This window comes from Pezoporus occidentalis, unplaced genomic scaffold, assembly GCF_034315485.1.
Source record: "Pezoporus occidentalis ecotype Australia unplaced genomic scaffold, CSIRO_AGI_Poc_V1 ctg341, whole genome shotgun sequence".
Lineage (NCBI taxonomy): Eukaryota > Metazoa > Chordata > Aves > Psittaciformes > Psittacidae > Pezoporus > Pezoporus occidentalis.
Window position 1 is genome coordinate 591,078 of NW_026915387.1, and position 13,639 is coordinate 604,716.

At 53.1% G+C, this 13,639-nt stretch overlaps 2 protein-coding genes across 3 annotated transcripts in view; one reads left to right on the plus strand and one right to left on the minus strand.

The window, feature by feature from the left end:
• Positions 1-13,639, plus strand: part of PPP1R1B (protein phosphatase 1 regulatory inhibitor subunit 1B) — a 155,452-nt gene that overhangs the window by 48,506 nt on the left and 93,307 nt on the right. The window lies entirely within an intron of this gene.
• FBXL20 (F-box and leucine rich repeat protein 20) overlaps positions 1-13,639 on the minus strand; it is a 34,983-nt gene that overhangs the window by 9,552 nt on the left and 11,792 nt on the right. The window contains exons 2-7 of the mRNA XM_062629808.1: positions 11,632-11,693; positions 6,389-6,443; positions 4,183-4,257; positions 1,842-1,936; positions 385-453; positions 133-228 (exon numbers count right to left, since the gene is read on the minus strand). Of these exons, the coding sequence (XP_062485792.1) occupies positions 133-228; positions 385-453; positions 1,842-1,936; positions 4,183-4,257; positions 6,389-6,443; positions 11,632-11,693 (452 nt within the window). The remainder of the gene's footprint in view (positions 1-132; positions 229-384; positions 454-1,841; positions 1,937-4,182; positions 4,258-6,388; positions 6,444-11,631; positions 11,694-13,639) is intronic.

Sequence of the window (13,639 nt, forward strand, 5' to 3'; positions counted from 1 at the left end):
TCTGCTGGTGAACACCTGAGCTCTACATCACAGCTACACCTCAGCCTGCGTCAGCCTCCTCCAAGGCACACAAGACACAGGCAACGGTGGCTCTGCCACCCAGCAGCAAGAGTCAATGCTGCTGACCCCTACCTGAGTGCTTTCAGGGACAGGTTGGTTATGGAAGTGCAGGAAGCCAAGTCAAGGTGCCTGAGTTTAGAGCAGAACTTGCTGAGGCTGGTACACGTCCTGCAAGAGACCAGATGGGACACGCTCAGGCCCCAGAGCCACACACACACAGAGCCCACCACATGCATCCTATCACCTCCCACCGGCCTTCCCTTAAAACAGGGCTGGAGAACCCATGGAAAAGGGGATGCAAAGAGAGGAAGGAGTTTCACTCACGCGTCGGTGATCTTGGTGCAGCCGTTCAGGTTCAGGACTTCGATGTTCCTGCAGTTCTGGGCAAATGTTCTTGGGGAAAGGAAGAAGGGAGAACAGTGGGTTTCAGGCAGTTTTACAGCCGTTGCTTCAAGGGGAAGGCAGGTACAGCTGACACGTCTCAACGGCAGCGAACGTACAACGGACAGAACGGATGCTGCCCCACGCCTTGCCTTGGCATCTCCAGTAACTCGGTGCCAGCTCGCGCAGCAGCAGCACCGAGCACCGGGTAAAACGGTTACTGTGTGAAGCTAAACCATGACCAATTCAAAAGGCTTCCATGAGAAATGAGCATTGGGAAGGTTTCAGCCCTAAATGACACGTTCAAGGGGCTGCTGTGCTCCTGCTCTCCATGGCTATGTCCTGGGTTCAGCAGTAGCACTCACGTTTCTCCTTCGTGGTAGCTGGTGCAGCGCTGGGTTTTGGCTTCCAGCCTGGGAACAGTGCTGGTGATACCGATGGTTTTGGTTGTTGCTCAGTGGTGTTTACCCTGAGCAAGGACTTTGTGAGGCTCATGCTCTGCCAGGGAGGAGGGGAAGCCAGGAGGAAGCAGAGACAGGGTGCCTGGCCCAGGCTAGCCAAGGAGGTATTCCATACCACAGCACGTCATGCTGTGGTGGGGGGTAACTGGGAGTCACCCAGAAGGACACGGGCTTCCAGGTGGGACTCATTCTCTTCCCTTGTTATTTTCTCTTATGACTGCTGTCGGTGGTGGTGGCTGTGGTGATTTGTGTTGTACATTGGTTGCTGGACTGCTCTTGTCTCAACTCCTGGGAGTTGCACTCGTTCAATCCTCCTCCCCATCCCTCATGGGAGCGGGGAAGGGGAGAGCCCTTGGGGGGGGCCCTCGATTGCTCTCAGCCCAGCACCACTCACTGGGCGTGAGTGAACAAGCTGTCTGGCTAGGGTTTAAACCACGACAGTTCTTTTGGTGCCCAACGTGGGGCACAAGGGGTTGAGATAACAACAGATCTGAAAGGATTAATAGTCACTCGTCACAGTGCTGATTTATGGGCTCTCAAGGTTGCTCCTCTTGATCTCACAGTTTCAGTATATTGTACCTTACTTTGCTGTATTGGTGTTTTTCAAGTGTGGGGCTCGGGCTAAGGTTTTTGTCTCATTGGACTTTATGGTAATGACTTGGAATCATTGATCATGAAACTGATCTGGCTCATGCTCCCAGCGTGGTCACCACCTTTATACTTTGGGGGGTATAGAATAGAAGTGCTTAGCAATTACACACCTTTTTTCTCCTTCTCAGGTGCCCAAGCTCTGAAGGAGACATCCTTTTACCCTCCCAGTGTGCGTGTTTCTGTGCGTGCCACGCCGAGCTCAGGTCCAAAGCATCCCTCGGACCCCCCTGCAGAGATGGGGTCCCCCTTCCCATCACCTTTAAGAGCAGGAAGAAGCCCGCCCGCTACCTCAGCGCGTTGTCTCCCACTCCCAGGCAGCCGCGCAGGCTGAGCTTCCGCAGGAAACCCCCGCATCTCTTGGAGATGTTCTCAACCACCCGGCCCTGTTGGGACACACAAAGCAGTGCAATGAGATCCAACCCCCCCCCAGCAGCCCCACGCTGAGCCCCCGATGCTGCGTGCAGACAAGGTTGGTGCTCGAGGGGAAAGCGGGGCTCACAAACACAGGGGCCGGGATAAGGATGTGGGGCAGGGAGAGGGGGAGTTATTCAGCTTCTGAAGATGGAGAGGGAAGGACCAACCACCTAAAGGCACGCAGGCTGATGACTGAGGAGCTTCCTCCAGTTCAGAGCTCCTGGACATCCATAGGTGACAGCAGCACTGCCCTGGCTACAACAGGGCAGTAAGGCTTGCAAATCAGCCCAGTCCATACACTATAACTGCCTATAATGAGCCCTATTCAAGAGAGGCATGAGGCAGAACCAGGCCAGGAGTCTTCTTCTCAGAGAAAAAGGGATTCAAACATCTGTGTTCAAGAGATCTGTATCACTGGGAGCCTCCAAAGACACCACTGAGCATCTCTGGAGAGAGGCTGGCATTGAGCTAGCTACTGCTCACTGTGAATGAATCACACACACAGCCACACACTGGTTTGGGTTGGAAGGCACCTTAAAGCTCATCCAGTTCCAACCCCTGCTACAGGCAGAGCCACCTTCCACTAGAGCAGCTTGCTCCAAGCCCCCAAAACCATTGAGAGACTACTGGTATCTGTGTGCAGAGATTCAGACACCTCCTCCCCTTGTCTACATGGTTGTTCACCGCAGTGCACGAACATCCCTTGGTTCTTCAAGTATCAGCTGGCATTTAAGACCTCATACCAGTGATGAGAGTCTTCTATAATCTTTCTCCAGTCCAAAAACTGATCAAGCATCATAACCCCATGATCAGCAGGGGAATGAGTTCAGTGAGAGCTCTGGATGAGGTTCTGGTGCCATCTGGCTGTAGTGTGCTGTGGAAGCACTGCCCTGGCTGAGGGCTGAGGCTCAGCCTGCTCCTCCACGTGGAAGGGCAGGAAAACCTGCCCCAGGCTGTGTGGTTCTGCAGCTCCTCCAGCAGGCTTTGGAATTCACAGGCTTGGATGAGGGGATTCAGATGCTTCCAGCCCGGAACCAGGCTCCAGCCTGGATCTAAGGAGGAAATTCTTTCCTGTGAGGGTGGTGAGGCACTGGAATGGGTTGCCCAGGGAGGTTGTGAATGCTCCATCCCTGGCAGTGTTCAAGGCCAGGTTGGACAGAGCCTTGGGTGCCATGGTTTAGTGTGAGGTGTCCCTGCCCATGGCAGGGGGTTGGAACTGCATGTCCTTTCCAACCCGAACTGTTCTATGATTCTAGGATTCTATAACTCTGCTCTGCCTCCATGGAAGGAAAGCCAGAACTTCCAAGGGTTCATTAGCAAGCAAATCACCCCATTTCCTTCCTCCCAGAAGCCTCAGGCCACTCAGCCCCTGTAGGTGCAGCACCACAGACCTCCTCCTTCAGCAGGGGGTCCGAGCTGCTCAGACACAGCAGCAGGAGATGAATTTCACCATTTCCTCCTCAAATAACACGTGTGTTTCCCACCAGCTCCCATGGGTGAGACTCTTGAGCCTCTGTTATGAGTTAAAACGATCTGCTCCTTATTTCCCTGCTCCAATCTGTCATATAAAGAGGACAGAACATTCCCTTTTCCTAACCAATGCAAGCTCCACTCGAAGACCAGCACAGCAGCATCCATTCCCATCAGTGCTGAGTAACCCCCATCTTACAGCCTTGGAACAGCTACAACGAAGCCTTTCCAAAGCTGCATCTCTTAGGAACTATTTTGCCCTTATCCCCCCCAAAAAACACTTTCATATATCAATATATGTCATATATCAGTGTCTGATATAAAGCTAAGCCAGGACAGGACAGAGACATCCAGGCCATGTTTCAAGAGGTGTTCAGTGTTAATGGTCTAAGCCAGGGCTCTGTTAACACCCAAGTGAAAAGTAGCCTCCATTCTGCCCTACAGGAGCAGTAGCTCTGCACCAGAATGGCACCGTTCTCCTTATTTCTGGTCTCAGAGCACACACAGAACCACTTCCCTTCCATTACCACCTTTAAGTCACGATACAGACACAGAATCCCGTCCGTTTTCAAAAGCTGAACGCATTGCCAAGGCTTTAAAGTCTCCCTGAAGCTAAGGAGAACTGAAATGAATGATTTCTCTCTCCGGGGAAGGCAACGGGGGCTACGTTGGGAGTATGAATCCATTCTGGGCTGTAATTACATATTAAACAAGAAAAAGGGGTTTGTATGTCACTTAATTATACCTCAATATCCCTCTGGAAATCAAACAGGTCAATTCGCTGCCAGTTGCTGCCATCCAGGGCCAGAACATTCCATGCCTTTATTGGGGGAAAAGAAAGGTAAATGTGTTGTTAATAGGGAAAAAAGATGCCAGTGGGGACCCACTTACAGGTTGTTCCTTTCAGAACCAACACTGGGTCTCAGATGTAAAAGCAACAGGTCACTAGAGCAGCTCTTGCTCGGATGTCCCCCTCACTATGGGGCACACTCTTCCAAGCCCATGGTGCCCCAGCCCCTGTGCTCCCACACAAGGTGAAGATGCTGAGGCAGGTCAGGAGGCAGTGCTGCAGCATCTTCATGGTCCTGGATGCAATTTAATCCCCTCTAATGCATCTAAACCAAAGCCTTCAGGGGATGCTATAGTGGGGTCAGTGTGAACATGAAGGATACCAGGACATGGGGAAACCCTATACCGGGTACCTACAGTGCCAAGAGAAGTGAAGCCAGGCTGAGGGTGCAGAGGAGGTGGTGGTGCTGGGATGGGGGACTTGGTGACCAGGTCCCATGGTGATGGGTGAAGCTGTCGCCTCCTCTCACACCTCTCTTGCCTCCAGCAGAAAGAGGTGTTCCAAGCACTTCCACAGCTTGGTGCACTTGGTGTCCCATTCCACAGATGGGGAATTCAGAGCTTTGTAAGCCATCCAGCCAACACAGCCAGCTCTGACCCCAGAGCCCTGCACCCGGGGCTTACAGCCCCTGCCTTATGGGGTTGCTTTGGTTTGTTTAAACAGCCACCCAAAATCTCACGTGGTTCATGCTAGAAATGAGAACCAGGAACTGAAAGTCACCAATTCTGCCCTTAATGAATCAAAAAGGGTTGTCAACACAGAACCCATCATTATGACAACGGGTATGTGTATCTGCATGTGTTTGGACTACATCTATCACATGCACTAAGCTGCATCTCCATCACCACGTAGCAGCTGGTGTTCAAGCCACGTACAGACAGAACTGCAAGCATTCATTACATCTCTGCATTTGCAATCTCATTGCTGATGTGGTTTAAGACCTGGTTATCACCATGAGAGAAAGTTAAGAGCTCCAGCAGGGAATAAAGGCATCAGTGGCTGCAGATTTTAATGTGTAATGGAGGGAACTTTACCCACAGCCTTTTGGAGCTCTAGCACAGGTACTTCAGTCCTTTACAATACCTGCTGGGTCACGTCATGACTACAGCGTTCTCTGATGCCCTGGGGATTGTGTGAGCAGGAGCGAGAACAGGAGCAAGTGACAGAAACGGGAGCACAGCCTGACATGGGCAAGACTCTTGGACAGCCCATTCTGGTCCGTATTGCTCTGCTGGAGCAGGGGATTTCAGCTGGCAGAGCTCTCACTGCAAGGCTGCTGTTATTCAGAGAGCACAGGGTGGTCACTGCAACGCCCGGACATCACCCAGCGGGGTTTAAGGCAGTCAGAAATGGGTAAGCTCAGGCTTTCTCACTCTTCTGCACTCTGAATAACAGAGCTCAAGCTTGAACCCAGGCTGCTCAGCTCTGGAGGGGTCACTCAGCACTGCCAGGGCACTGCCAGACCACACCACTGCAAACACCCTCCGCAGGGAACCCACTCCCCACTCCTGGCTGCAGCGATGCCTCCTCTGTGCACCACAGTAGACACTGGCAAGGTAAAGGATCCAAAGAGCTGTGGTGCCTGTAACTGGTCCTGCAGGTGGAGTTCTCCCAAGCGGATCATCCAAGCTGGATTTCGGGAGCTGAAGCCCTGAAAACTTGGAGCTGCTTAAGGAAAAAACAAGCCTGAGGAAAACAGACCCAGTTCAACTTCCATCCTTATTTTGACTATAGGAAAGTCACTTGCATTGACATTTATCAACAGCAAACCCCACAAGATGCCTTTTTAGACTCCTCCAAGGATGGTGCTTTCATCAACCTGGGCTGACTGGAGGGCTCTTGGGCAAAAAGGGAGCCAGCTCCACACAGTAACCATGCAGGGGACACTGGCAAAGGGATTTCAAGCTCTGAGTCCCCCTTCACTGCTGATATGAGAAGCTTCTGGTATTGTGGTGTTATTCAGTGCCCTGTGTTAACAATAGCTGAGCGACACAAAGCTCCCTCAGCATTAATCCTTGTGGTCTGACATGTGAGGGGAGGCCGGGGCCACCCAAATCCAACCCAGCTGTTCCCATCCAGCAGCAAGGAGGGAGGTTCTTACCCTGGACACTTGAGCACAGCGACACAGAGTGACCACATCCAGGAAGGAGAAAATCCTGGAAGAGAAAGAGAAGAACCCTTCTTGGTTACGGGCGTTTAAAGCACATTAAACCAGGGTGAACAAAGGGCAAACCAAAGCCCTGGAGACAGCAAAACTTCTTTGTGATTCAGCTGAAAGCTGAACTGTGAAAAGAAGTGCAGGGTTAGCAGCTGACACGTGAAAGCAGGACACAGGCACTGAGGCACTGGGCAACATTCATCTCCCACCTTGTAGCGCTTGCTGGCAGCAAACTGAATGGCTGTTTATCAAGAGATGCTCACGGGTATCGTGTAGCTTAATGGCTCAGTTAGGTCAGGACGGGGCACAGCGTTCACACTGGGGTGGTTTGGCTCCTATTTGACACAGGGAGAGGTTGTCTGAATAACCATAAACCATAGACGACCGCACTGATCTCTTCACATTAGGGAGCCTTCAATGGGCTCAGGTGTATGCGCCCGAGAGGAGAGCACGGATGTCACAGCCCAGTGTAGCACTGCAAAGTGTCATTGTGGACTTCCTTCATCCCAAGAAATAGGACAGCAACACCAGGGTGTTGGCCTCAGCCCTGGGTGTGCCCTGGCAGGGGAATGACAGAGCAGTGACCACATCGCCTCAACGCTGAACGCATCCCCCGGCTGCGAGCTGCAGTGGTGCAGAGCAAAATCCTCCTCCTACCCCTGCGTTAGCAACACCTCGGGCTTGGAACAGCTGTGTGAAAAACAAGGGATAACCCATGCACCGAAATCTGGCTGTCCCGAGAGGGAGGCCATGGGGATGCTGCGAGGGCTGGAGCAGCTCTGCTCTGGAGCCAGGCTGAGAGAGCTGGGCTGGGGCAGCCTGGAGAAGAGAAGGCTCCTGAAGGGGAGACCTGAGAGCAGCTCCAGTGCCTGAAGGGGCTGCAGGAAACTTGGAGAGGGGCTTGGGACAAGGGATGTAGGGACAGGCCAAGGGGAATGGCTTTAACCTGCCCGAGGGGAGACTGAGCTGAGCTCTTAGGCAGAAGCTCTTCCCTGTGAGGGTGCTGAGGCGCTGGCACAGGGTGCCCAGAGAAGCTGTGGCTGCCCCATCCCTGGCAGTGCTCAAGGCCACGTTGGACACAGGGGCTTGGAGCAAGCTGCTCCAGTGGAAGGGGTCCCTGCCCGTGGCAGGGGTTGGAGCTGGAGGAGCTTTAAGGTCCCTTCAACCAAAACCAGTCTGGGATTCTTTGACCATTCTATGTCACGACACGATGATCGCACGATCAATCTTTCTTGACCAGCAGGTACATACAAAACACTTCAGCAACATCAGTGTTGATGGAAGAGAAAAGGATGCTGCTGCTCGAGGATGAATGCAGATTATCAAAGCACGGATGCTCACAGGTATCACATAGCTTTAGCAGCCAAACCTTCAGCCAGGACAGGGCAGAATCAACAGCCACGGGTGCTCCTGTGTTTCTACACCACTCAAACACACAGATTCAAGGCGTCTGGTTCAAGATAGCTCTCACCTGTTCCTTACTCATCTCATCATGAGATATTTGCACTTCAAAGGTCTGGAAAAGAGCTACACACACTTCACTGTAACAGCGCTTTGGGAACCCACTTCTGGACGCAAGCAGCAGTTTCACACTCCCTGCTGATGGACAACTCTTCCCCTCCCATTCAGTGTCATTCACTCCTGCGTGTCTGCGAGCACTGAGGATTTATTCAGCACAAAACCCATGTACAACAATACAAGGAAAGCCTGGGGAAATGGGAGAAGCAAGGGAAAATTCTTCCTTTCCCCCTGGATTCCCATTGTGGCAGCAACCACCACCCCAGGCTCCATGGGAACAGCAGCCGGGTCAGGAACCACGCAAGCTTTCCATATTTTCCTTAAGATGGCTTTCTCCATGGAAATCCCAGGCTATGAATAACCCTCTCATCCCTCCATAGGGGTGATGAGGTCTTGGCCAAACGCTTTCCTCCTTCCTGCTCCTCCCTTCCCCGGCTGCCCCCGCAGCAAAAGGGATGTCAACCCAGCGGCACGCTCGCCCTTCTCCCCTCTGAGGCTGCTGGTGCCGAGCTCTGCCAGGAGCTCCCTTCGGAGGCTTTGGCTCTGCAGAGCTGGAGAGCATTTGTCAGTGCGTTCCGAACGGCTCCTGCCCTCGCTCAGGAGCATGAGATTCAGCACAAGGAGCCTGCAGGAATGACTCCTGCAGCAACAGGCGCTGCTCCGCGCCGAGGTTTGGTCATTGCAGAGCTGGCTCCAGCTACAGCCCTTTGGTGAATTGGGGAGAGCAGGAGGAACCCAGTTAAATCCTTCAGGCACGATGACACCAGCCTGGAGCTCCAACACCACCCTGAACCAGCTTTGCCTCCTCGAAGGAGCTGCCCCTGCAGGGACAGGCCAAGGGGAATGGCTTGAACCTGCCAGAGGGGAGACGGAGATGAGCTCTTAGGCAGAAGCTCTTCCCTGGGAGGGTGGTGGGACACTGGGATGGGTTCAGTGGAGAAGGTTTGGGTGCCCCATCCCTGGCAGTGTTCAAGACCAGGTTGGCCACAGAGGCTTGGAGCAAGCTGCTCCAGTGGAAGGGGTCCCTGCCCGTGGCAGGGGTTGGAGCTGGATGAGCTCTAAGGTCCCTTCACCCCAAACCAGGCTGGCATTCCATGAGTAATGGTTTCCCCAATTCTGCCTTAACACATCAACCTGCCCAGAGCTGGGATGTGGATTCGTACACCCAGCACAATGGGTGTGCTCTGCTCCCAGCTGACTGCTGCTCCCTTACACTGGTCTTTTTGCTCTTCCGAGCCAACAGTAATAACCCACACCAAGAGCTACCATCAAACAGTGATCTCAGGTGAAGGCAGACCGAGCATTGCATTCCAAACAGGAATGAAACCCAAGTGTGGAAGTGCAGCAGATGGAATTGTTTCACCACAAAGTGACTCCCCTGCCTGAGCAGTTCAGCTCTGAGCCACGCTGCAGGCAGGGCATTCTGCAGCCTTCAGCCTCTTAATCCACTCAGGGTTTTCCAGGACTCCTCACTTTCCCACTGCCATTCTAATTGGATTAGGGTCAAGACTCTAATGCCATCCCTGGCTGCTGCAGGCTTGGAGGTGAGCTAGCTTAGACCTTCAGCCTGCTATAATTATCCAGTGACCCACCAGTCCTGTTGCATTTTGCACTGGACCCACTTTATACCAATGGGCTGCTCTGCAGAGGAGAAAGGACAACTTTGCTGTCACCTCACCGCTCCCAATGAGCTCTGCTCCTGCCTGGTCCTGAGCAGAACTCGAGCTCCTGAGGAATAAATTAACTTGAAGGTCAGGTGGCAAAGGCACTGCCCATGGCTGTGCTGGAGATGGGCAGGCAGCAGCACAGAGGAAAAGCTGCTTAGGCCAGGAGAGAACTGAGGACTGCTTGACCTGCCCATGAACCAGCAAGGAAAAGAGAGCTCCTGCTGCCAAGGGAAGCTGTTGAGCAGCCCCACGTCACAGCAGGAGGAAACCTGCTTCAGGGAAGCAGCAGAGATCCCCCTGCCAAGGAACATCCACATCTGCGGCTGGGGTTTGGCTTCCAGACACAACAGGCACCTGGCAAGCAGCCCTCAAAAGAATGAATGCACCCTTCCCAGAGCATCATCGCTGCCAGCGCAGGGCAATGGGGATGGGATGGGGAAACGACCACAGGCACAGCTGCCAGGGACCAGGAATTCGGTGCTGGGGGTCACGGAGGCGGGGGCAGCACTGAAGGGTTGGCTCCTTTGTCAGTGTAAGAGGTGCAGTGATGGATGAAGGTGCAAGCTCCTACAAGCTCAGCTGGCAGCAGGCAAAGCTGAGGCAGGCACAGCAGTAGGAGGACAAGGACTGGGGAGCCATCAACTGATCCCTAACCCCAAACGGCTCTGTTCAGAGTCCTGCTCTTGGGGAACACAGGGCAAATGCCACCAATACCAGCACCAGGACAGAACACGACAGGAGCTTTGCAAGGAGAGCCTGCAGTGCGTTTGCCACCTCCATCCCAGCCTCCCAGACAAAAGCACCACTGGAGCCGCACGTCTGTGTCTCGGGGCTGTGACAAAGGCTGCTGTTCACCCCTCTGCTCTCCTCCCACTCTTCGTTTTGCTCCAATAGAGCTTTCCACTCTGCAACCACACTACACGAGACATCAATGCCATCTGCAGCACGAACAAACCAGGGCACAAGACATTGCACAGCAGCACTGCTTGAACACACAAGGCTTTGTCTTGTAGACAGTGACACCCATTTACAGGAGATGCCTGCAGATAACTGCATCCAGGCTGCTCTCTGAAAGGCTGCACTGTCACTCCTCACTGATTCATTTTCACAATATGCTAACAGGGAATTCCAACTCTCAAACCATCACTTATGAACTTTAAACGTTTATAAACTCACCCTCCTGCTCTCTCCTGTGCTCCTCCCGCTGCTCAACACTTGCCCTGGTCTACAGCAGCTTGGGCTGATGCGTGATAGCAAGACACAGAAGACAAAAGCATCTCCACAGGGCAGAGCTCCTCTCCCCACACATTTTATCACCACTTGGTGCTGACATTACCACGGTTTCTTGTCATGTCAATACTTCAAGCTACCACCTGCAATTGCCTTCACCATTGATGATGCTTCACTACTTCAATCATTCTATTTGGTCCAGCCCCTCAGCTTCGAGCACGGATGGACACAGCTTTACCTCCAGATGCCACACAGTGATGCCTGAGGTACAACCACACACCCCCCATCACTGCTCCTGCACCAGGGAAGGCAGACACTGAAAGGTGCAGATGTGTGTGCACGGGGAAAGGCAGAGCTCTCCTCCAAGACCCTCAAAGCCTGGTCCTTGAGCTCTGCCACCAGGAGCATCCTGCCCTATGTCTCCTAGGGATGAGGACCAGGACAGAGTCTGCTCGTGCCCAACTGCAGCAGAGAAATTCACTTCTTACTAGCACTGAACTCTTTGAGAGGCAGAATCCTGTTCTAGACATCAGCAGCTACTCACCATGTATTTTCACTAAGCATTTTAGTCCTAGGGTTCTTCCATCTACAAACCAGCAATCTGAAAACCCCAAACCTAATCATATTTAGCATAAACTGCTGCAGACCTCTGATCCGCTTCTGCTTGTCCATGGCTTTTCTAAAGTGACCTGATCCAAGCTCATGATTTAGGAGCATAACCAGCAAAGTACCAGCCCCTGGGCTCCATGACGGGGAAGGGAAAGGACTCACCGGAGCAGCAGCTCTTTTGGAAGCTTCTTGTTGATCACAGCTTCGTCGTTGTTTGAGAACATCTGTAAAGGAAACACAATTCAAGCCATTGAGCCATGGGTTCTCATGAAGGAAAGGAAACCTACCTGAGGGAAGAAGCTGCTGCTTAACAAAACCATTCTGAGAGAGACGTCTGCCCCCAGCAACCCTCAAAAGAGAAACTTTGTGCTCAAGCTTTCAACCTCCTGGATTAGATGATGCTTGGGTAGAATATTACATCCAGTATGGATTATAAATGGTCCAAAAGGCTCTGTGGGTTGAGAGATGAAATATAAATGGAGATTCTAGGCCCTGGAGCTGCTCTCAGGTCTCCCCTTCAGGAGCCTTCTCTTGTCCAGGCTGCCCCAGCCCAGCTCTCTCAGCCTGGCTCCAGAGCAGAGCTGCTCCAAGCCTGCAGCATCCCCATGGCCTCCTCTGGCCTCATCCAACAGCTCCACGTCCCTCTTGTGCTGTTACCCCAGAGCTGGATCAGGAGTGCAGAGGGGGGGGCAATCACTGCAGTGGCCAACAAGTGACAAAGCTGCAATGGACTCAGAACCCTCTGAAATAACCTCAGTGCAGATGAAGGAATGAGAAGCTTCTCCGTTCCAAGAGTCCCATGAAGAGCAGAGAGCGGCGCCGCGTGTGCTCCTCGCGAAGCACCCACATGGATTTAAACCACTCGGTATTGTCTTGCCATGGCGAGAAACCCAACCAACCACCAACCTCCACACGCTTGTGCCTGTGGGAGGAAGGCTGAGTGTGATCTGGGAACCAAGACTGCTGAGCAGTGATGCCTCCTTCTGTCAGAAGTCTTCAACGCTGCCAAAAGCCAAGCAGGGAATGATGAGAAGGAGCTTTCATTTCATTAATAAAGTTTCTCTTGCACCTCTACCTAAAAGCTGATCTTCCTGAGCCACAAACCTGCTAAAAACTGCTGAAATCCCAGCCTGGGAAAGCTGATTCTAATGGCTTGATGCAGTGCTCTGAATGAATGGAGGTGTATGCATGCAGAGCAAATAAAGCCAGCCTCAGGCAGGTCACTCCTGTGGCACAGGATCAGATTAAGAGTTAAAAAAAGGAAAGTAAGACCTGGCTTAGGGCGCTGTTTGCCAGACCTCGGCGAGACAGCAGCTTCTGCAAGAGCAAACACCCTGTACCTGAGTCCCTCACCTACCAGAGACACCCCCTTCACTGTGGAAAGCCAACGTGCTTTTGAGTCTCGGTGATACCAAACGACAGAGGAACACCATCGTGCCGAGAGGAAGCTCCAACCGATGCCTTTGGAGGCATCAAACTTCAAAGCTGGTCTTGAAGCCTCCCAAGACCCCGAGGCACGATGCTGAAGTGGGATACAACTCTCCAGCGTTAGTCCTTCACACGTCACTCAGAACGAGTGCTGCTCCCCCCTCCACAGATGCTGTTCTCACCTCCCACCAGACGACAGCGAGTCAGCGGGTCCGAATGGGTTCACAGACAGGCAGATGATGAAATGGGGGTTTTGCCATTGCCCCAATCACACAGATTCCAGGAAGTCTGCTCCATCCGGACTCGGGCACAAGAGCAGCTCCTCGAGCCCAGGACCTGGTTCAGACTCAGTGACAACTGCTACCAACTGCTGAGAGCCACAGTGGGTCAGGAGAGATCGCAGCGGCTCCTGTCCCTACATCCCTTGTCCCAGGCCCCTCTCCAGCTTTCCTGCAGCCCCTTTAGGCACTGGAGCTGCTCTCAGGTCTCCCCTTCAGGAGCCTTCTCTTGTCCAGGCTGCCCCAGCCCAGCTCTCTCAGCCTGGCTCCAGAGCAGAGCTGCTCCAGCCCTCGCAGCATCCCCATGGCCTCCTCTGGCCGCGCTCCAGCAGCTCCACGTCCCTCTCATGCTGCTGCCCCAGGGCTGGATGCAGGACTCCTGCTCTATCCCATTAGATGGCTCAGTCGATCAGCTGGGAAATGAAGGGAATTCTGCAGAGAGTTCTAATGAAGGAGAAACACAG